The following is a 22,095-nucleotide window of genomic DNA, read 5'->3' on the forward strand; positions in this document are numbered from 1 at the left end:
AAACATAATCATGGTCATTAGTAGACAACATAATCAAGGTCAAATATTAGTGGACAGTAAACCATTAGAAAAAGTTGACAAGTTCAAATACCTTGGTTGTATTATTATAAATGCAGCTAATAAATCAGCTTATAAGCAGATTAGCAACAATGTTTCTGTACGGGAAGGTCTTGTAATACCTACAGATGCAATATTTGTTACAACACATTACAGAGAAAGCATTAGAATACAATAGGCCCGCATTCCTATGTTTTATCGACTTTAAAAAGGCATTTGACAGAGTAAGATTTAAAGATGTACTAAATCTCTTGTATAATAAAGAGATCCCGCTGGATATTATAAAAACAATTATTATTTTAAACAAAACTCAAACTTAAGTACCTACATACATACAAAATTCAACTACTTTGAAGAACCTGATGAACAATATTTCTACAGTCACTTCTGTTTTGTGCTTTTCTCTTCCAGTCTCTCACCTTCTCGTGTTTAAAGTCTTCCTACACTTTATTAATTCACCTCGTTACTCGTTCTGCCTCGTATCTCTTTTTTTGGTCATAACTAGTTTAGGCATTCTGTTCGCTGTCATTATTTTTACATGTTCCAACCATCTGTTTCTTTGGTTCTTGACGAATCTGGTAATGGTAGGTTCTCTGTACAAAGCCATTAATTCGTTGTCGGTTCTTCCCTCCCACCCGTCTTCTGTCTTCTTTCCTCCAAATACGTGTCTCAATATTTTCCCGTCCCATCTTTCCAGAGTATCCTATCATCATCATTCTCTTTGCCTTATCCCTATGCGGGGTCGGCTTCCCTAATTGAATTTCTCCACACAATTCTATCTTGGGTCATATCAATGTTAATCCCCTTTACCAACATGTCCTGCCTTATCGTCTCCCCCCCAGGTCTTCTTTGGTCTTCCTCTCCTACTCCTTCCAGGAATCTGCACTTCAGCTATTCTTCGTATTGGGTGATTAACGTCTAGACGTTGAACATGACCAAACCATCTTAACCTATGCTCTCTCATTTTGGCATCAATTGGTGCCACACCTAGATTTCCCCTAATATACTCATTTCTAATTTTATCGTTCTTTGTCACTCCACTCATCCATCAAAGCATTCTCATTTCCGCCACATGTATTCGTTGTTTCTCTTTCTTTTTCACTGCCCATCAACTTCTTCCATCCAGCCCTAATTCTACTGCACGCATCTCCATCTTTTTCTCCATTACTCTGTAATACCGATCCTAGGTACTCAAAACTATTGCTTTTCACAATCATTTCACCATCCAAAGATACCATTTTATTTGTAGTAACTCCATCTTTAAATGAACATTCCAAATACTTTGTTTTTGTCCTAGGTACTAAGTTTTAAATCTTTTTCCTCCAGAGCTTGCCTCCACTGTTCCAGTTTTTGTTCTAAGTCTCTTTCACTATTTCCTATTAACACTACATCATCAGCATACATTAGGCACTATGGAATGCTACCCTGTCGTTTCGCTGTTATCTGGTCCAAAACTAATGAGAATAAATAAGGACTAAGCACCGAGCCTTGGTGCAATCCTACTTTCACCTGAAATTTATCAGTCTCTCCCACACCTGTCCTACCACTAGTCGTTACTCCCTCATACATATCTCTCACAATTTTTACATATTCGCCAGGGACTCCGTTCTTATTGAGTGCCCACCACAGAATCTCACGAGGAAGTCTATCATATGCTTTCTCAAGATCAATGAATACCATATGAGCGTTGGTCTCTTTATTCCTGTATTTTTTCCATCAGTTGCCTTACAATGAAAATTGCATCTGTTGTTGATCTACCCTGCATAAAGCCAAATTGATTATCGGATATTTCGGTTTCTTCACGTATCCGCCTATCAATTACTCTCTCCCATATTTTCATGGTGTGGCTAAGTAGTTTTATAGCCCTGTAGTTTGTACATTGTTGTATGTCTCTTTTGTTTTTGTAGACAGGTACTAATATACTGCTTCTCCATTCGTCTGGTATTTGTCCAACTTCCATAATTCCATTAAATAGACCTGCTAGCCAACTTATTCCTGTCTCTCCCAATGCTCTCATACTTCCCCAGGAATATAATCTGGTGCGACTGCTTTTCCTTTCTTTATTTTTTGACGCGCTTTCCTCGTTTGTTATTCTGCTAACCATTGCTGTTACTGTCTCCGTTAACTCCAAAGGCTGTCTGTCAAATTCTTTATTTAATAAACTGTCAAAATACTTTCTCCATCTCTTTTTGACATTCTTTTCGTGAATTAGTATTTTATTATTTTCATCTCGGTTACATCTAATCTGATTAAAATCTCTTGCTTTCTTTGCTCTCTGTTTGGCTATTTTATATATGTATGCTTCGCCTTCCCTGGTATCAAGTTGATCGTATAGGTTTGAATACGCTTCTTCTTTAGCTTTTGCTACTGCTACTTTCGCTCTCTTTTTGGCGACCATATAGTTTTGAAGATCTATGTCCGATCTGGTTTCTTGCCACTTTTTATATAATTTTAGCCGTCTCTCTAATAATAATGGCCATTTTTCTCCAAATCGTGTTAGAGCTTCCTTTCATGTTCCAACATATTTTTTCTAGTATTCTTTCCTTGAATAGACCTTCTTTATATTTTTGTTTAGTTTGTTTTCTCCGATATTTTTGTTTAGTTTCGCTTTTCTCCTTTCCTTTCCAGAGTATCCTATTCCTTCTTATTTAAAGTCCATATGTTAGGCATAATATGTTACTATGAGTCTAATTACTCTTTTACATGTACGGACTTTTCCTTGTCTAGAAACGTACTTTGAATGCATTAGGGTTCTTTATCCAAAAGATATTTGGACCAACCCAATGCAGCGATGGTTCGTAAAAAAATTAAAATGAACCACGAGCTGGATGAGCTTATTTGAAACAAATGTTGGGCTGCGACTGGGAGATGCGCTGGCGTGTCTCCTCTTCAACATGTATACCACCTTCTCAAATACCTCAAAAAATATGGGCCTGTAAACGAGGAGAAAACTAAGATGTTGGCATCAACACCCAACAATAGAGCCAGAAACATCGGTCACCAATTCACTGTTGATAACTCTACCTTTAAAGAGGTGGACAAATTCACATACTTAGGCTCCCTGATCACCAAGGAGAACGTCATGACGAAAGAAATCAAGCGAAGCAGAAACTTAAGCCAAAAAACAAAAATAACCATATACAAAAACCTTATACAACCAGCGTTGACATATGGATCGGAGACATGGACCATCTCCAAGGCAGATGAAAACCTTCTGCTTATATTTGAACGAAGGATCCTCAGATGAATATTCGGTGGCATCTGTGAAAATGGTATTTGGAGGAGGAGGTACAACTACGAGGTATACCACAGATATAAACATATATTTGGTGGTAAAGACGTAGTATCTCTTATAAGAATAGGAAGACTAAGATGGGCAGGACATCTAGCAAGATCACAGCATAACAACCCTCCTAGAAGAATCCTTATGTCACAACCTGTGGAAAGTAGAAATAGGGGTAGGCCAAAACTTAGATGGAAGGATGGTGTAGATAAGGATGTGAGAAAAATAGCCGCAGCAAACTGGCAAGGTTGGCAATGGATAGGACTGACTGGCGTAATAGACTTGAGAAGGTCGAGGCTCTTTCATTGGGCTGTAGCACATGATGATGACGAGCTGGATGAACTAATGCAGAGCGCAGATATTGTTTTAAGCGAATTTCTAAAGTCACAAAGACTAAACTCGCTCGGTCACCTAGAAATAATGCCAGATAATAGAGCTGTAAAAGTAATACAGAAATAGAAGCCCCAATAAAATAGAACAAGGGGAAGATGGATCGACGACGTAGAGGGGGATCTTAAAACCATGAACATCAGGCAGTGGCGAAGGAAAGTAGACAACAGGGCAGAATAGAAGAATGCTGTTAAGGAGGCCAAGATTTACAAAAGGTTGTAGTGTCATTAGAAGTGAACGAGATGACGAAACTGTCGAGCATGTCCTATGTGAATGTCCAGAGTTATCGTCAATACGAGAGTATGCGTTCGGCGAGCCTTGGCCTACACCCGCCGATATAGGGGAGATGTCACCAGGTGATTTGTCCACCTTCCTGGAAATGGCAGGATGGATAATGAACTAAGGACGACAACCCCCTGGGAGGATGTACAATGGGTCAATTGTGGCCTAAGTGCTGTGGGACTTGACTCACACTCCCTACTCTACAGACAGAGTGTCATTAGAAGAAGAAAAAGAAGAAGAGGGCTCTTAAACTGCCTAATTTTTTATTCTCCTTTGCTATTCTCGCGAATATTACAGCCAGATATTCAAAATTGTTTACTCTTTTAAAACTATAGTTTTTACCACTTACGAAGATTTTCATTTGAATTTTAATTTAAATTTTGAATAAAAATCAATATGGAGACATATTATTATCTATCCTTGACTTTCTGGCGCAAAGCAGAAAGCGGAGACGAATTACTTGAACCGGAAATTTTCAGGAATTAGGGATTATTACACTAATCGCTTCTTCCGCTTCGTCAAAGAATTAATGTGGAAGGAGCATAACGAATATATAGTTTATCACCGAACAAATATCTTACTCTATGAAGATATTCCCCAAATTGGCCAAATTTCGCGCTACGCGAATTTGAATATAATATGTATAGTCAAAACCAGTTTAGATGGCCGGTTTGTAATAAAGCGATGATCAGTGGGCCTCAAACAATTTTAAAATTTAAATCCACAGCAAGTCAGAAGAAAATTATTTAATTTCCAATATTTATGTTTAGTAAGAATGATGGATTTTGGAAATGAATATAATATTTATATACAGGGTGACTGATTAGTATGATAAAGCTCAGTAGATCCGCTATAGTAATAGATAGCAATAAAAGTCAATAACAAAAATTATAGCCAACTTTGAGCTTCACATTACCAAATTAGTTAGAATGTTACAGGATGCTCGATAACATAGGGGCAGACCAAACATATGTTAATATATCAAGGCGAGAGAAATCTAGAAAGTGTAGCGCTTTTAACGGTCTTTTAATTTATTAATGAATTCTCTATCTAAATACTTTCATTCGTTCTAGAAAAAACGATGTCAACCCTGATCTCGAAATTTTCATTCTATTAGCCTCCATTCCAGAGAAGCCTAGAATAGGTTTGGCGGGGGACACTCGTCTACTCGTGTGTTCTAAGATATGGGTGGTCAGAGTTGGCCTAGGTAAGAATATGTGCGGTTGGCTATCGTAACAATAGAAAACTACACTTTTGAAAGAGTTCAACAATTTAAATACTTGTAAAAAAGTGATACACACCATTTTTTTCAATATTTGTAGCTTTTAGCTATTTTGTTTGTTTTGTTCTGTGATAAAAATAATCGATGAGTTTTATTTACGTAAAATTTCAGAAACTTTGGTAATATTTCCAGAAAATAATGTACCGCCAGCGAGACGTGTTACTCTAAAGGACTTGGTTATTTGTGGGACGTCAGAATTTTTCGGAACTGCCGTTTTACTGTTTCTTTCCTGTACTGGAGCCACTTTGGACATCCAGGGAGATGCAACCGTTTTACACGTTAGCATGGCAGCTGGTTTGGCTGTAACAGTAGTTATCCAGGTAGGCAATTTCTCTTAGTTCACATTTCAAATAGATTATGTAGAAATTTGTAAATAAAATCACGTCACCATAAAATATACTGCCCCCAAGGCCTATACGTGCTATTATTTCAAGTGTTGGCAAGTTTACTGATTTGTGTTCTTACTTGAATTTCGTGCGTGTCCCATTTCACCACAATTACAGCACCTTATGTTTCCTTTTTTGCATGCACCTTCGTTTTCTTGAATGTAATGCCTTTCAAATCTCTTTTTTTTTCTTTCTTTCTTTCTTTCAAAGAAATGAAAAACAACAAATCGCCTGGAAAAGACGGAATAAATGCAGAAATGCTGAAATATGGTGGAAAAGTGGTAATTAATACTCTCCATTCCCTTTTTAATAAAATATTAAAAGAAAAAAGAATCCCAAACAACTGGAAGGAGTCCGTAACCATTATCCTACTGTTACGCGATTGACTCTACTATTTTATTTATTTATATCTTTAGGCACTAAGTTTAATTTAAATAAAGGAAGACTTACTTATATTATTTTATTTACATCACTTATTTATTTTAATAATTACAAATAACACATCTAATTTATTTACAACTCAAATTTATGATTTAATTAACTGAACATACTTCCGATAACTAATAAATACATTTCACTAAATCCGATCGAATACAATTATATCACGCGTCGCGGCTCGTTCATTGACTGACTGGCCTGTGATCGGATTCCTGTTCTTAAATACTCTGGCAGCGGTCGCCTTGAATCGCCGTGGAAGATCTGGCCTTTACTCGTAACGCGGAGAAATATCGAGAAGAATTAGGCCGGGTTGTGAGGCGTCACACTACACAAGAACGGGGACAAAGATAATTTCTTGTTAGACATAACTGCGGTTAAAATGTAATTCATCTTCTGTATAATAGAGAAGTCCCCTAGATATCATAAAAACATCTACCAAAACAACAAAATGGAAGTCAGAATAGATGGACAACTTACAGAACCTATAGATATGGCAACGGAATAAGGCAGGGAGACTCACTGAGTCATATGCTCTTCGATTTAATCATGGATGTAATCATCAAAAACGTTGACAAAGGAAGAGGATCTAGAATGGGAAACAAAATATAAAAAGTAAAAATACTCTGCTACGCGGACGACGCAATATTGATAGTCCAAGATGAAGATAGTCTGCAAAGATTAGTCCACAGATTTAACATAGCAAAATAATTCATTATGACAATTTCATCTCAGAAAACCAAAACAATAGTAATCAGTAAATAACCAATCAGATGTAAAATAGAAATTGATAGTATCAGTATTGAACAAGTAATGAAATTAAAATATCTTGGAATTACATTGTCAAGTTACGGAAACCTGGATAAAGAAGTGAGAAATCAAGTACAAAAAGCAAATAGGCTGGCAGGATGCCTTAATAACACTATATGGCGAAACCGACATATTAACACTGAGATGAAGTCAATAATTTATAAAGCCAGTTTAAGACCAATAATGATATATGCATCAGAAACAAGACCCATACAGCCACAGCACAAAGACTACTGGAAACGGCAGAAATGAGAGTACTGGGAAGAATTACAGGAAACACGTTGAGAGATCGAAAGAGGAGTGAAGACATTAGAAGATTGTAATGTACCAGCCCTAACTATTCTACTGACACACACACGTGCTCGAGACATTACTATACTTTAAATAAAAGCCGGACATTTAACGGACTAGTTTTGGTCACTGATGTCAAAATGAGCAGTGACACCGCGCGAAATACAAATAACCAATAACCTAAACCTAGTATATCACAAAGACAATATAAAGTACAGTGTATAAACGAATGGACAATAAATAGAATCTACCAACCACATAACCAGAATGGGGAGACACGTGTGGTCAAAATGGCAAGAGATAAATTACCAATCGGTAGAGGAAGTATCGGTTACCGATCGGTAGAGGAAGTATCGGTTACCAATCGGTAGAGGAAGTATCGGGGGACCGCGCAAAAGATGGAGTGACAACCTTCCATAGAGGTATCAATCCGCCAGTGAACATAAAGAGGAAGAAGAAGAAGATGGTCCAATCTGAAGTTAAAGTTATCCATGACGCGTTCGAGCATTTCGATTGGTATTTGACCAATGACTCGAATAAGGCCTCTAATGCCTCAATCGTGACCGGTTTATTCATGTATACTTTGGACTTTAGATAGCCCCAAAGGAAAAAGTCTGGAGATGTGATGTCACACGATCTAGGCGGCCAATTGTTCACCGAATTGTCCAGGTAGTAATAGTAAAGCCATGCTTTCACAGTCTGTATGGCAAGTAGCGCCATTTTGTTGGAACTAAATGTCATCGAGAGCACGAGCTGTAATTTCAGGCAACAAATAGTCTGTTATCACGTATCATAGTCCATTATAAAGAAATATGGATGGACGATTCCACCAGCCCATAAACCTTACAAAACAGATGTTTTTTAATTACAACTCTTGAACCTCTGCGGATTGCTTATCACCCCAATTACGGGCATTTTGTTTATTCACGTACCTATTAAACCAAAAGTGGACCTTATCGGAAAACAATTTTTTTTTTTTCGAAAACAGTGGATCTTCTGCAAGCTTATTAAGAGCTTATTGAATAATTTTGAGACACTATTCTGGGCTAAGTCTTTACATGATGAAATGTCAAACAATACTGAACAAATATGCAACGTCAGGTGACACGATTTCTCATCAAATCCCCACCAAAAAAGTACCTCTAAATGAAACACTCTCTCTTACATACTTTTAGCACTTTTTGAATAGGAAAATTATTGTGGTTACACTATTGCCAACACTTGACATGAACATACATGTTTTATTATTAATTAGATAGCTATACTATACTATATTATAGTACTACTTCAACAATTGACTGAGTATTAAACAAACTAACCTTTACCTTTGGTTTTATTTGCAGATGTTGGGGCACATTTCTGGCGCTTACGTAAACCCCGTAGTCACCCTCTCAGCGTACATTCTGGGCGAAATTAATTTAAAACAAACATTGCTGTACGTCGTTTGTCAAATTAGCGGATGCCTTTGTGGCACAGGATTTCACAGGGTACGTATTTCGTGTCTACATTACGGGCAAAAAGTCGGGATATGCTTTTGAACTGCGCAAAACTATGCTAACCACTTTTTCCTTCGTTTGTTACGGTATTATCATGGATAAAAGCGCGAATGTATGTATTACAGTATAATTGCGAATGAGAATAGAAACATTATTCTGCTCTAATAAGTTTAAGCCAAGAGTAAAATCACAATATAATGTTCAGCTACAGAATGCACATCTTAGTATAAAATTTTTAATCAATGTTTGATATCGAAATGCCAGACAATTTTAATACTTTAACCCAACCGACATTTGGATTGAATCTATTTTGATTTTGTTAGCTGAACTGATGCGTTGAATGGATAGTGTAGTTATCTAAGAGATTCATTAATATTTAATCCCTTGTTTATGTAATTTCAAACAATAGAGCTGAATAGCTGAATATTAACGAGTCTCTTAGATAACTTGTTAGGCCGATGCCACATTATGCGTTTTGAACGGATGCGGTGAAAACGCATCCGTTTCCAACGCAACCGGACCGACCTGTCACACTATGCGTTTAGTCTGATGCAGGTAGTAAGCGCGTACCGATGACTCAAAACGCATCCGCTTCCAACGCAACCGGACCGATCTGTCACACTATGCGTTTTCACCGGTCATCCGGTCAAAACGCATAATGTGGCATCGGCCTTAGACGTCACCTGAACAATTTTCTCGTTTATTTTATTGCTCACCATTAGCTCTACCTGGTAATCTCGGGAATTAAGTAAAGACATAACAAGAATGTTAAAAAAGAAAAGTGGGAACTGATGATAAACTTCTGCACGAATAAAGAGCTTCGAATACACAACACATTGTTTGACCACAAAGATCAACACAAATACAGTCCGTACAATGTAGATACCATTGCACGTCATTACCTACGTCAGAGATCTAAGTTGACATTGTTGCTCAATTACAAAAAACTCTTGAATTCATTTTAAATCAAATATAGCAACAATATACAACAAAGCCAATTAATATACAATTAAAATAAATAAAAACATTAGAAATAGAAAACAAGAATTATTAAATATTATTATTATATATTATTAAATATATAACTTAATTAAATTAAGTTATAATCTTTTGTTTTAATGGCATGGACTTTATGTCATTCAGCCAGTCACAACATGAGGTACTTAGTGTCATGTGTAGTGTGTGTGTTGAGTAAGTGTCTTTGCAAAGTCGACGTCATTGTCTTTGCAAAGAGAAGCTAATTGTATCCGAACGTCTGCGGTCCCTCCGTTATCATATTAATTGTATCCTACCTTAGCAATTCTTAGCAAGCCCGTCTACTATTTCATTACCTTTTATCCCGCTGTGACTTTTTGCCCAAATAAATGTTACATCTTTTATATATCAAAACAGAACATATCAAAAAGTTCTACTCGAGAAGAGAACTCGATGAACTACGAAATTAGATGTTTTTTAAATAACTCCGAAAATATGAATTTTAGAAAAAAACTGACTTAACCATTGAAAAATTCAGAAAATTTTACAAAAAAAAACCTTATATAAAGAATTTTCTAAAATTAAATCTGTATCTTCTATAATTTTTTATTTTATTCATAATGCTAAAGTCACCCTTCTCACAAACATTGGCGCACTGTAAACTAACGTACGGCGAAGTGCACGGTTGAGTTATTTTAATGTAATTCTTTAACTATTGGATCAAATGAAATTTTACTAATTGAACATGAAAGAAGAATAATTAAGCTATCTTATGGTTATAATAGAAAGAAATAAAATGTATGGGCATAAGTACTGTGTGAGCGGAAAGTGAGCCTTACATGAATTTTGTTTAAAAATGATTTAAAAATGTGTAACTATTGTATATTTAGACATAGTTTCTAATTTCAAACAACTTTTCATAATAGCATTTTTGATATTCTGGAATATAAAGGTACTTTACTCTTTAACGAAATTCATATTTTTGACATAACTCGTATAAAATTGATAAAATTTGATATCTGATGGTTGAGTTTTAGATTTTTGACTATCCAGAGCATTTTATTAGGCATAACTTTTTTTCGTAAAATTGATAGTCAAAAAGTTTTCCATGTGGTTCCTAGCTACGCAGACATAATGTATAAAGAGCTTATGTATAAGAATTTTCAAATTGCAATGCCATATTCGGATTCAGCATAATCAAAAACAAAATAGAAACATATTTGATCAAAGTAAAATGATCAATTTGTTGTTTAAACAATTAATAAACAATTAGCGGCCAAATCTGCGAGTAGAACTTTTTACTTTAACATGTATATAAACTAACAAAAAAAGTTTTAGAAAAATATATCCTTGTTTGAATTTTTCCGAAACAATGCATATTTTTGTTCTAATTGCACTCCCCTATAAAGAATAAAAACAAATATGAAGTGTCAATACCGCAATTGTTGCCGCCTGGCCAGTTGCCACCATCTAGTCAACATTTGTATTCTATGTTTTTACGTTTTGATTTAACGTTAGTAGAAATAAAAACAAAAAAGCACACAAGTCTAGACTCAGTTATTAAAAATTTAGGACCAATTTAGCATCAGTAAATACTAAATAGTCCATCACGGTAATGGTCCCTCGGCTCTCCGTATAGCCAACATCCATTAACGAATTTATTGATTTTGATCTCTACATAACAATTCGACAGATAATTAAGTACCCACCTAATTTATTTCGTTTGTACAGTTGCTGACCCCAGCAGGGGTGCTAAGTGGGGGTGAGCGTGGAGTATGTGTCAACACGCCTGGACGTGGGATAAGTGATCTCGAGGTAAGTGTCAATGTCAAACAATTCGGCGTTTATTAATTAATATGGTACAATAGGACTAATTATTATCTAGTAAAATATACCGTGTAAGAGATTAAGAGTTGTTTTTAACTTTGTTTTTCTTACACTTTTGTATATTTTAATGTGAAAATAAAACGTATACCAGGAAAAAGATTAACACAATGGATCATTATCAAGTTAAATACGTATATAAAAAAAAAGCTATAAAAATTTTTTTAAGAAACTCTTTTTTTTTAGTTACAAGTGACTAAAATTACAATTATAAAAAAATCAACTAAAAAGCAAAAAATAAAAAAATTCAATTAGACAGATTAAATATACAAAAATCTCACACATTCGTTAAAAAATTGAAAAAATCTAAAGGCGCATTTAAATCAAAGCGAACACGAACGAACGAACGAATTCGTTCGTTAACTTTATTGTATTTGTACAGCGAATCGAGCACGACCGAACGAATTCGTTCGCATTCGCACATGTTCCAACCGATGTCGGTAAGTGAGCGAATCATCAAAGGAAATCGTTGTTCAATGTGGACAGTGGATAGACGGTAGCCAACGAATTCGTTTAGAAGTACTGATTTAATTTATTTACAAACATTAGTTTGAGAGTGTTGTTTATTGTGTAGTTGTGAAAACATAATTTTGCAATATGGAATATGCCTATGAAACCCAAAATCCAAGCTATATAAAAACAGAAAAACTGATGCTTTTGCCCTGGAGGTGAGTTTCACCCCTCCTCGGGTGTGAAAAAATAAGTTCAAAATAAGTCCGGAAATGGATAAACTGACGAATTCTAAGCAACTTTTGTTCTATAGCATTTTTTCACTAAGTTAATACTTATGTAGTGTTATTATTTTAGTTATTCATCATCATCAGTAGCTCGACAATCATTTTCGGTCCTGGCTTGTTCTAGGATTTTCCGCCATTCTGTTTTGTTCCTTGCTTTGTTTTTTCAGTTGGTAATCTTAAGTGTTTTCAGATCTTGTTCCACTTGTTCCATTTATATAAGTTTGGGTCTTCCCTTTGACCTTCTCCCTACTGGTGCTTGCCTCATTATATGTTTTGGTATTTCAATCTTCAACATCCGTTCAACATGGCCCATCCAGTGCAGACGTCTGATCTTTATAGATGTTATGACGTCGGGTTCGTTGTATGCTGCGTAAGGGGGTTGTTTCTCTGGTATCCGTTTGATGCAGTATAATTCCATCATATAGTGGATTTTTGTTTTTTTAACTTTTCTTTGAAGAAGTCTGTTATTATTTCAGTTATTTGCAGTAAATTTGCGAGTAAATATGTTCATTTTTCAACAAAAAAAAAAACGTTTTTAGACGTTTTTTTTTGCAAATGACTAAAAAAGTAAGTATTTTATCGAAAAAACATTCTTATCAAAAATATAAGTGTAGCTTATGAATAAGTCAAAAAAATGGTGTATGTATGAATTCTAGAGAGTGGAGAGTGATCATTCTCAAAACTAAAGTGAATTAAAAATCGCCTTCGGTCTATGATGGCCAAGAGCGTTTCATCTCTCTATAATGAGCATTAAACACTATGTCTTAAAGGAACTAAATAGATATGTCAGACCTAATTAAGGAATTTTCAATTCAAAAATCTAAAAAATACCCAGACTTTAACCATACATTTTACAATATTTATTTTTAATATTTTACGGTAACAAGTTACACCTCTTGTATTTTTTATTATTTAAAAATATATTTATAAATGTAGATCAACACTTTTTTTATTTTTAAAAGGGAAAACTCTATACTTGGCTGTATACCATAGTTATAACAACAATTTTTTAATGGTAGGAGGTAGGGTCCCACACCAATTCTGCCCAGGGGCCCCCACTGCCTTAAATCCGGCTCTGCTCTGAACTAAAAAAATGAATTAGCTTCTGGCATCATTTAGACGAGAAAGACAAAAAGAGGGTTCGAAGTGGTTTGCTTTTGAAAGCCTAATGTTTTTATTGGATAAATTTCAACCTAGAAACACTAATGAATGAGGTAACCAAATCAAATTAATTGCTAAAATTAATTAAAAGCAAATTTATTTTGATACACCAATTTTACAATTTATTTGAACATAATATACTCATAATATCAAGAGCAAGTAACTTTTTCGAGGAAGAATTTTAAGAAAGCTGGTTCTTTATTATGTTATTTTCTAAGCTCCCTCAAACAGCGTATAATACCTGCTACCTGCTATTTTTGTAAGCTATTATTGTATTAAAATTTACCCAGCAAGAAACACGAAAATAAACTTAAACACAATGTGTGACTGGCACTGGCCCATCTTAAAAACATCTGCGGGCAATATGCACTCCCAATCATCAACGAATGCGAACGTTCGCTTCAATGTAAATGGCCCTACTTTGTAGCGAACGAATGACCAAGCGAACACCTACGAATTCGTTCCTTCGTTCGTTCGTTCGTGTTCGCTTCGATTTAAATGCGCCTTAACACATTCGTTAAAGAAAAGCGTAGGGCGCGAAAAGTAAAAAGTATCTATCCTCAAACCGTTTATTCGATGAAGACGCGTCTCACGCTTTTCTTTGAGCTAGATTTTTTAAATTTTTTAACGAATGTGTGAGATATTTGTATATTTAATCAGCCAACAGTTTTTTTTCGAACAATTCTTCGAGTTTGAATTTTTTTTATTTTTTGTTTTTTAGTTGTTTTTTTTATATCTTTTAATTTTAGTCACTCGTAACTAAAAAAAGCGTTTCTTAAAATTTTTTTTTCATTTTTTTTTATTTTTTACTTTTTTAACACTTTTCAAACATTAAAATATTTCGTCATCAGGGCCGTAACTACGATGTTGGGGGCCCCGGGTCAAATGTGATCTGGGGGGCCTCCTACCGGGAGGTCTGGGGAATTTATCCCCAGCTTAAGGGGGGTCCGGAAAAATGTTAAATATTTAACCCTTTGAAAGCGCATTTTCCCTCCTGTGTGAACACCACACTTTCTTCTTTCTTTTTTTTTTCAGCATGTCCTGTAATAACTAGGTATAAAATTAGCAGCGCTAATGATTACATCTTCATCTGTATCTGACATTGCTGACGGATTATCAACGAATGCGTTCGTTCGCTACAATGTACCTAAATGTTCTTACTTTGTACCGAACGAATAACCAAGCTAACACCTACGAATTCGTTCCTTCGTTCGTGTTCACTTTGATTTAAATACACTTAAATGTGCCTTAAGGTACTGCATTGTGAGCCGAACACACTCAGTGAAGCTGGTCAGTGTTTGTACTGGTGGGACTGATCCTAATGTGCTCATTCTACCTTATCTATACCTTTCTTTTCAATATGCGGTTCCTTTCACGTACCAAGATGTGGTCTGAGGTAAATTGGTTAAGACAAAGTAGCTGAGACCCCTATTCCGGTTGCACTTTAGTTTTTATTTCGCCAAAATAACTAATTTCCTCAGTCACAATTTATATGTTTACGAAAGGTCTCGGGGGCCCCGGCTTAGCCCGGGTCCCCTCTTCCAATGGAATTTTATGTTTTATTACGCCGAAATAACTAATTTCCTAAGTAATAATTAAAAATTTTATGTTAAGGTCTCGGGGCCCCAGCTTAGCTCGGGCCTCAGGGGCCCTGTTCTGTTCCCATTGCATTTTAGTCGAGAAGTCTAATTTCCCCAGTGAAAAATTAAAACTTTTTAAAAGGTCTTTTTAAAATTGTGACATTTGAAATTATTTAGTTAGGATCGGCTGTTAAATACATATTTTTATTTTCCTCGTTAAAATCTATGCACGGCCAACCAAACGGGGACCCCCTTGGTCGGGGCCCCGGGGCACTGCCCCTGTTGTCCCAATGGTAGTTACGGCCCTGTTCGTCATGTTTAAAAAAAGGATGTACATGATAGACACATTTTTTGCATTTTTCAACTGTAAATTTTCATTAATTTGCATTGAAGAAAAGGCAGTCAAATTAACGTCTAAAGATTTGACCCAAACGATTAAACTAAAGAAAAGCGTTTAAAAATAATAATGTAACCACAGAAAAGTCAGATATGTATTAACAAAAAGTGAATTAGTGTAGAACACACGGGCCACTCTGCAGCGCTACTAAGCAGCGCCACAGAGTGGCTTCCGCTGATTAGCCGTAAATTCTTATGTAAATTAAATGTGCAATTCCAGACGAGCGACAGTAGCCTGCAGGGGCGTAACAGAGGCCCCCGCAGCGTGAAGCTTGCGGGGGGCCCCAATCGATCAGGGGCCCCATCTTGTCGTCTGATATTATGTAAAAATCTTTTATAGGTATATGATTTTACTTTGTGTTGTGTGTTTGAATTTAAAAACGTAAATTTCTAAATAGGCGTATTCGGCAAGTGAATCATCTCATATCTAGAAACTTACTCCTTTCCGGTCTCACGAACTTTTATGGTGACGACAATAAACTATAATGTTTTGTACGTGACTATTGAAAGTTTTGAGAATTGCAATTTGCCGAATTTTAGAACAATATTTCTAAATCTAGAAATCGGTTTTCTGTTTAATCTTTACCTACGTTTAGTATTTCGATACAATTATCCAGAGGCGTAACAGAGGCCCCCACGCCCTAAGCTTACTAAGCTTATGGGAGCCCCAATGTCTCAAGGGCCCCATCTTGCCGTCTAATTTATGTAAAACTGTGTTGTTATATTATTTGCATACATACGTTTTTTAAGCAGTGCAGTATTGAAAAAGAAGTTTCAATAAATGACAGTTTTGGAGTGAAATTATCAACGTCACAACGGACGTATTTGCTTGACAATTTGGATTTAGGTTCTAGTACACTCCACTTCAAAGTTGGACCCCAGTAGGGGGTGACACCCCTTTTTGGGGTGAAAAACATAGGTACGTTTAGTCCGGAAATGCATAAATTGACTAGTAAAGCAAATTTTGTTCTATAGAGTTTCTGTATCTATGTTAATAGTTTTCAAGTCATTTGTTTATTGACTTGAAAACATTGAAAATTTTTGTTTTTTAACAAAAAAACAACGTTTTCAGACGGGTTTTTCACAAATAACTCAAAAATAAATATTTACCGAATTAAATATTAGATATCGAAAAACTATTTGTAGCAAAAATGTAGTTATAAGATACAAAAAAAAAATGGTGTACTTATTCATGAAGACTGTCGACACAGTAAAAGCACAGTTGAAGTTCATGAAAAATTATTCTTATTCGTCCAATTCCAAATCGAATATTTCAACCTGGAATAACCAAACAATGAAGCACTTTTAGTTATTTAATACTTTAAATATTTATTGTTAATATGATCTGTAAGTTTGACCGGTTCGAAGTTCTTATTTTTGAAAAAATTTGGTTTCATAGTAAAAAAAGTTTTTTTATTTTGGAAAAATGTCTTTTTTTAAAAATAACTTAAAAAGTAAGTATTACTGATACGAAAAATCTCAAAGAGTAAAGAAATGTAGGTCTTGCTTTTATAAATATTTTGGCTTTATTTTGTTTTTCTGTAAGACAAAAATTGGTTAAGATATTTCTGTTTAAAATTTGCATATACTCGTGATTAGTGACTCGTTCAAGTCCTTTCAACTAGAACCCCTTTAAAAATAAGCACTTTGAACCGGTTAAACTTACAGGTCATATAAAAAAGTTAAGTAATTTGTAAGGCGATCATGATTAGTTTCGTTTGGGGTGCTAAATAGGGGGAGATTTTCACAATTTTTTACCAAAAAATGGGACTAACTGTATTTTAAGCGTAACTGGCTTAGTTTTGATGCTAGAAATTTTTGTAAAAATAAAGCTTCTTTTAAACACTTTAAAAAAAAGTTCTAATAAGTTTCCAATTGTGCCCCGACGGAGTTTGTTACGCCACTGGTAGCCTGCCACGGTCTCGATCAGTCGCCATTTCAGCTACTAGTGTCGTCCACAAGTGGCACGAACCTTTTCAGACGGGCCACTTTTCTAGCTTGTAATTTTTTACGAGAGTTTAGCACGGTGACACTTAACACCAGAACTATATAAGCAATAATATTATAGATATTGAAAAACCGATATGTGCCTCATCTCTGAAATAAGTTTCACTATCTTATTATAGTTTGTACGAAAAGTAACGTAACTTGGTAATATTTCAATTCTGATAGATTTAGAAAAAAAGATATAAATGAAAGCATTACTCAAAATACCGTAATGATATAGCTTTTAAAATGTGCAACTACATATTTTCCTTTTTCAATTTTTATTCCATTCTACAGGGGATAATTTCATTATGGTACAGAATATCCAAAAAGTTAGTTAAAAAAAATGTACGCACTGATATTCTCCAGACTTGGATACTATGCCGAATTCTACAGGGTGATTAATAACTACGTGGTAAAATAAATATACCATTTTTTAATTGGACATCCTGTATATTTTCTGAGATTTAAATCCCTATCATAATCCCTGTTCCTACAATATGGGGTTTCACGCTACTCTATTTAACGAGTTATGACCATTTTTATTTCGAAATCGCTATGAAATGAAAATCGTATAAAAACCCACATTCTAATACTCCATCCTGATCTTTCTTAGTGCTGTTCCACATTATAAGAATTTAAACGTGCCAGGGTTAGGATTAGAACGCACGACGACATTCCAATGGCGGCTCATGTAATCATGTGGAGATTTTCTCACTACTCTAGACCAGGGATTCCCAACCTTTTAGCAATTGCGTACCACCTGAAATATTTTAAGGTTTTTGGCGTACCAGCAAATTTTGCGTGGAGGGGGGAGCATGTAATGGATGGAAGCTCCCCGCCTCCGAACCTTGATTTTTTTAGAAACTGTCTTATTTTAATTGCGAAGTTTGTTGCAGTTTTCCTGGGAATAACTTGTTAATTGCAGGAGTAATTGACTTAATTTTATTCTTAAGTCCTCTTCAGCATTTGCTATCCTGTTTCTATATTTATTTTTTATATACAATAGTTCAGAAAAACTAGTCTCAAACAAGTAGAGTGACAAATGGCATCAAAAACAGCATAGCTTGCCGAAACAGCATTGGATACTCGAATTTACACCGGATCCAGAAGTCAATTAAGGATTTCTCTTTAAAACTGTCTTTCACTGTCTTCTGTTAGATCGATGAAGATTCCCTGTAATTCCAACTCATTTGGTGAGATTCCTGCAAAAGGATTTGTAATTCAGTCAAGTTTAGAATAATCTGCAGGAAATATTTATTAAAACTTTCTTGAAAAAATTCCCCGTGAAGAATTATTTCAGCAACCACATCTGATATTGGAGATATTTCGTTTTCTTCAAAAAATAATGACAGCGGGGGAAATGCAGACATTCTTCCCCTGTATTTAGAACATAAAGAACCAACTTTTTTTAAGCAGTTTATTTTCTCATTGGCTGTGAAGGGTGCTGTGTTTACTCCATGAAGATTCATGTTCAGTGTGTTGAGTCTGTCAAAAATTTCAGCTAGATACGCCAATCCTGACAATCATTCTTCATCAGAGGACAAGTTTTTCATGTCATTTTTTTTCCAGTTAAAAGCATTAAAACTTCTGACCTCAGTTCGAAAGGACGGGTGAACATTTTCCCTCGAGATAAGCATCTCACTTCTAATGCAACAGAAGAGTTTTGAACTCGCCACCCATATCTTCACACGTCAAGGAGTATAATCTTGAAATAAGAGCCCTTTATAAAGTATGTAATAAAACCGATGTCATATTTTCTGGCATACTTTAAGCAGCTTATTCTTCTCGATGTAGACCCAATGTATACTTCGGCATTCAGGAGTAACTTTCTTTATTTTTGCTGCTTGTCCTGTCAATTTATCTGACATGGCCTTTAACCATGGAACGTCTATTTTGAGCACTCATTTATAGTATTAAAAATGAGTTCCGCCCTAGTGTTTGATTTAAGTGGTTTGCAGAGCAAAAACTCATCAAACTTTTTCATCAAATCAAATCGTACAGTGGTACGCGTACCACCGGTTGGGAACCCCTGCTCTAGACGGTGGTCGGAATGTTCGGTGAAGTCGCCGTGTTTATGCCGTCCCTCGCTTACAACAACAGACGGCAGCCAGTAATATAGCTTACTTAATGCATCCTTTCATAATATGATACTGTCGTTCAGTCGCACGAAGGCAGTTGCTTGGTACATTATTTTCATTTACACTTTGTGGCTGTTTAAAGTAGGTGCATATATTTTATATTATGATGTCTCAGATTGATAGTGAAATATTAATAACATTAATTGAAGCGAGACCTGTTCTTTGGGACTAAACAATAGAAATATATAAAGATAGAAACTTGACGAGAAATGCTTGGAATGGTGTACGCCGAGCACTTAACAGTGAATTTGACGAATTAGGTGATAAAAAAAGCACATTTGGTAAGTACAGCAAAATCATTTATATGTTACTGATAACAACAATAATTAAAACTGCTAAGTATATTATAATAAACTTTATTTTACATAGTTGCAATTAACGTTGAGTATAGAGGGTGTTCCATCAATATGTGTGAATATAAAAATATATAAACTGTATCTTTTTGCGTTAATAGGATGGACCCAATGAATTCGGTTCCTCTTTCTTCGACGATAAAGTAACCACAACGCTATAATTTGATTTCGTTCCATATAATATAACTATACCTTTTATTATACGAAATTATATTTAGTTTTATAGGGTAAACGACTCGGTGAAGACTGGAGTGGTGCGGCCGTCACGTCTTGTGTGAAATTATCTAAAAACAACATTTAAAACGAGGGGAACAACATTTAAAAATGAGTGGATGACGGAGGAGTCTTTTAAATTCTGTACATGAAAAACATAGATTGTAATGTTGTTCTGAAGCTATTTCCTTGTGGCATTTTTGTAATAAACTATTCTAAATGGGAAATAGGCCACAATTTAACTAAAAAAAAAAAATGATTTTATTAACGTTTCGACGGCCAAATCGGATGTCGAAACGTTAATAAAATCATTTTTTTAGTTCAATTGTGGCCTATTTCCCATTTAGAATAGTTTATTACATAGATTGTATGAGCTAATCCAAGATCCCACAAATAACTTAGTAGAACAACGATTATAATAACCAATTAAGACTTTTAATTAATAAGAAATAATAACTGACAAAATAGAAATTGCAAATGAATTAAATACGCATTTACATTTACAGTAAATTAGGACAAAAGTATGTACAAAAAATACCCATTTGTAATGATACATCGTAATGATACATATCAGACATCGTATCATGTACCTACCTCAGCCACAAAGTGTAAATAAAAATAATATACCAAACAACACAGCAAAATATCTTCGTGCGACTCAATTCTTATTGTGTGATAAGGATAGGTGCGTCAAAACTACCGCATGAGAAAACCCTCGCATGTTCAAAATTCTTATAATGTGAAACAGCCCTTACGTTCCTCCTGAAATATTCCTCATCCGGAAATCCGAACGGAGGCTGAGTTTCCTCCCGGAACACTTTACATGGTAGACGATGCCATTTTTGTTATGTTGGAAAAGATCTTTTCATTACTAAGCAACACCCGTTTACATTTTTCTGTACAGGACAGGATCCTAATGTAAGGACTGCCCTGTCAGCAAATGTAGTGTTGCCCGTATTCTGCCACAAATCGGTTCAATACAAAGGATATTACTACCCAAAAGATACGGCTTACACCCTCGATATCGCCGTATATCTTATATCGCCTGCATTTGACGATGTTGCATAAAAAGGGACTTAGGGATTACGTTTCTTTGTGATACCGACCCAACTGAACTTTTCAAAACTATTGTATTTACATCCGTATAATAGAAAATTTTCTCCTTTGTTTTATATTCTTTTAACTATCATTTAATATGAAGAGAACATTAAACCGACATTTCCGCGCTTTATCAAACTTATTAGACCGAGCAAAAAAGCTTCGAACGACCTTTCCTTCCTCAGAATTGAAACAAAAATAGAAAACCGCTGTTTAATTACAAGAAACAAGAATAACGTTTCCTTAACAAAGAACTATTAGTCCAGGAAATAAGGTTTTTTTCGGGACACTAACCTAGCCAGGTTCTAGGTTCACTAGTTACCGCAGATAACAATGTCAGCGAAGAAGTCAAGAGAAGAATGCATATGTATTGCTAATAAAACATATAATGGACTAATTAAACATTTAAGATCTAACAACATCACGAGAAAAACCAAATGCAAAATATACAAAACCCTGATATAGTCCGTTCGCTAAACTCAGACACAACTGGCTAGTGATTTTAGTAAGTAATTTTGCCAATTTGATAAAATTGTCAAAAAAATAATTACCAAATAGTTAATAATTACTAAAGAGTTAGTAATTTTGACAATTTTGGCAAAATTGGCCAAAAACAAAAAAATTACCAACTAAAATCACTAGCCAGTTGTGTCTGAGTTTAGCGAACCGACTATAAAACCGGTCCTTATATGGATCAGAGACATGGACACTGTCGAAAAGTGATGAGAACTTATTAGGTACGTTTGAACGAAAAATCCTCAGACACATATATAAGGGGGTGAAATAAAATGACGTATGGCGCAGAAGATATAATTTTGAACTATACTCAGCATACAACGAACCAAACGTCATAACATCC

The 22,095-nt window shown here is 35.2% G+C and overlaps 2 protein-coding genes across 8 annotated transcripts in view; one reads left to right on the plus strand and one right to left on the minus strand.

Moving 5' to 3' along the window:
* Window positions 1-22,095, minus strand: part of LOC114329669 (breast cancer anti-estrogen resistance protein 3 homolog) — a 288,951-nt gene that overhangs the window by 36,576 nt on the left and 230,280 nt on the right. The gene's annotated exons all lie outside the window — the stretch shown is intronic.
* Window positions 1-22,095, plus strand: part of LOC114329671 (aquaporin AQPcic) — a 50,387-nt gene that overhangs the window by 4,957 nt on the left and 23,335 nt on the right. The window contains exons 2-4 of one of the 3 annotated variants that reach the window (XM_050647343.1): window positions 5,406-5,614; window positions 8,560-8,703; window positions 11,419-11,502. In XM_050647343.1, the coding sequence (XP_050503300.1) occupies window positions 5,406-5,614; window positions 8,560-8,703; window positions 11,419-11,502 (437 nt within the window). The remainder of the gene's footprint in view (window positions 1-5,405; window positions 5,615-8,559; window positions 8,704-11,418; window positions 11,503-22,095) is intronic. The other 2 variants (XM_050647344.1, XM_028278857.2) reach the window with 2 other exon arrangements.

Source organism: Diabrotica virgifera, chromosome 3 (genome assembly GCF_917563875.1).
Source record: "Diabrotica virgifera virgifera chromosome 3, PGI_DIABVI_V3a".
Lineage (NCBI taxonomy): Eukaryota > Metazoa > Arthropoda > Insecta > Coleoptera > Chrysomelidae > Diabrotica > Diabrotica virgifera.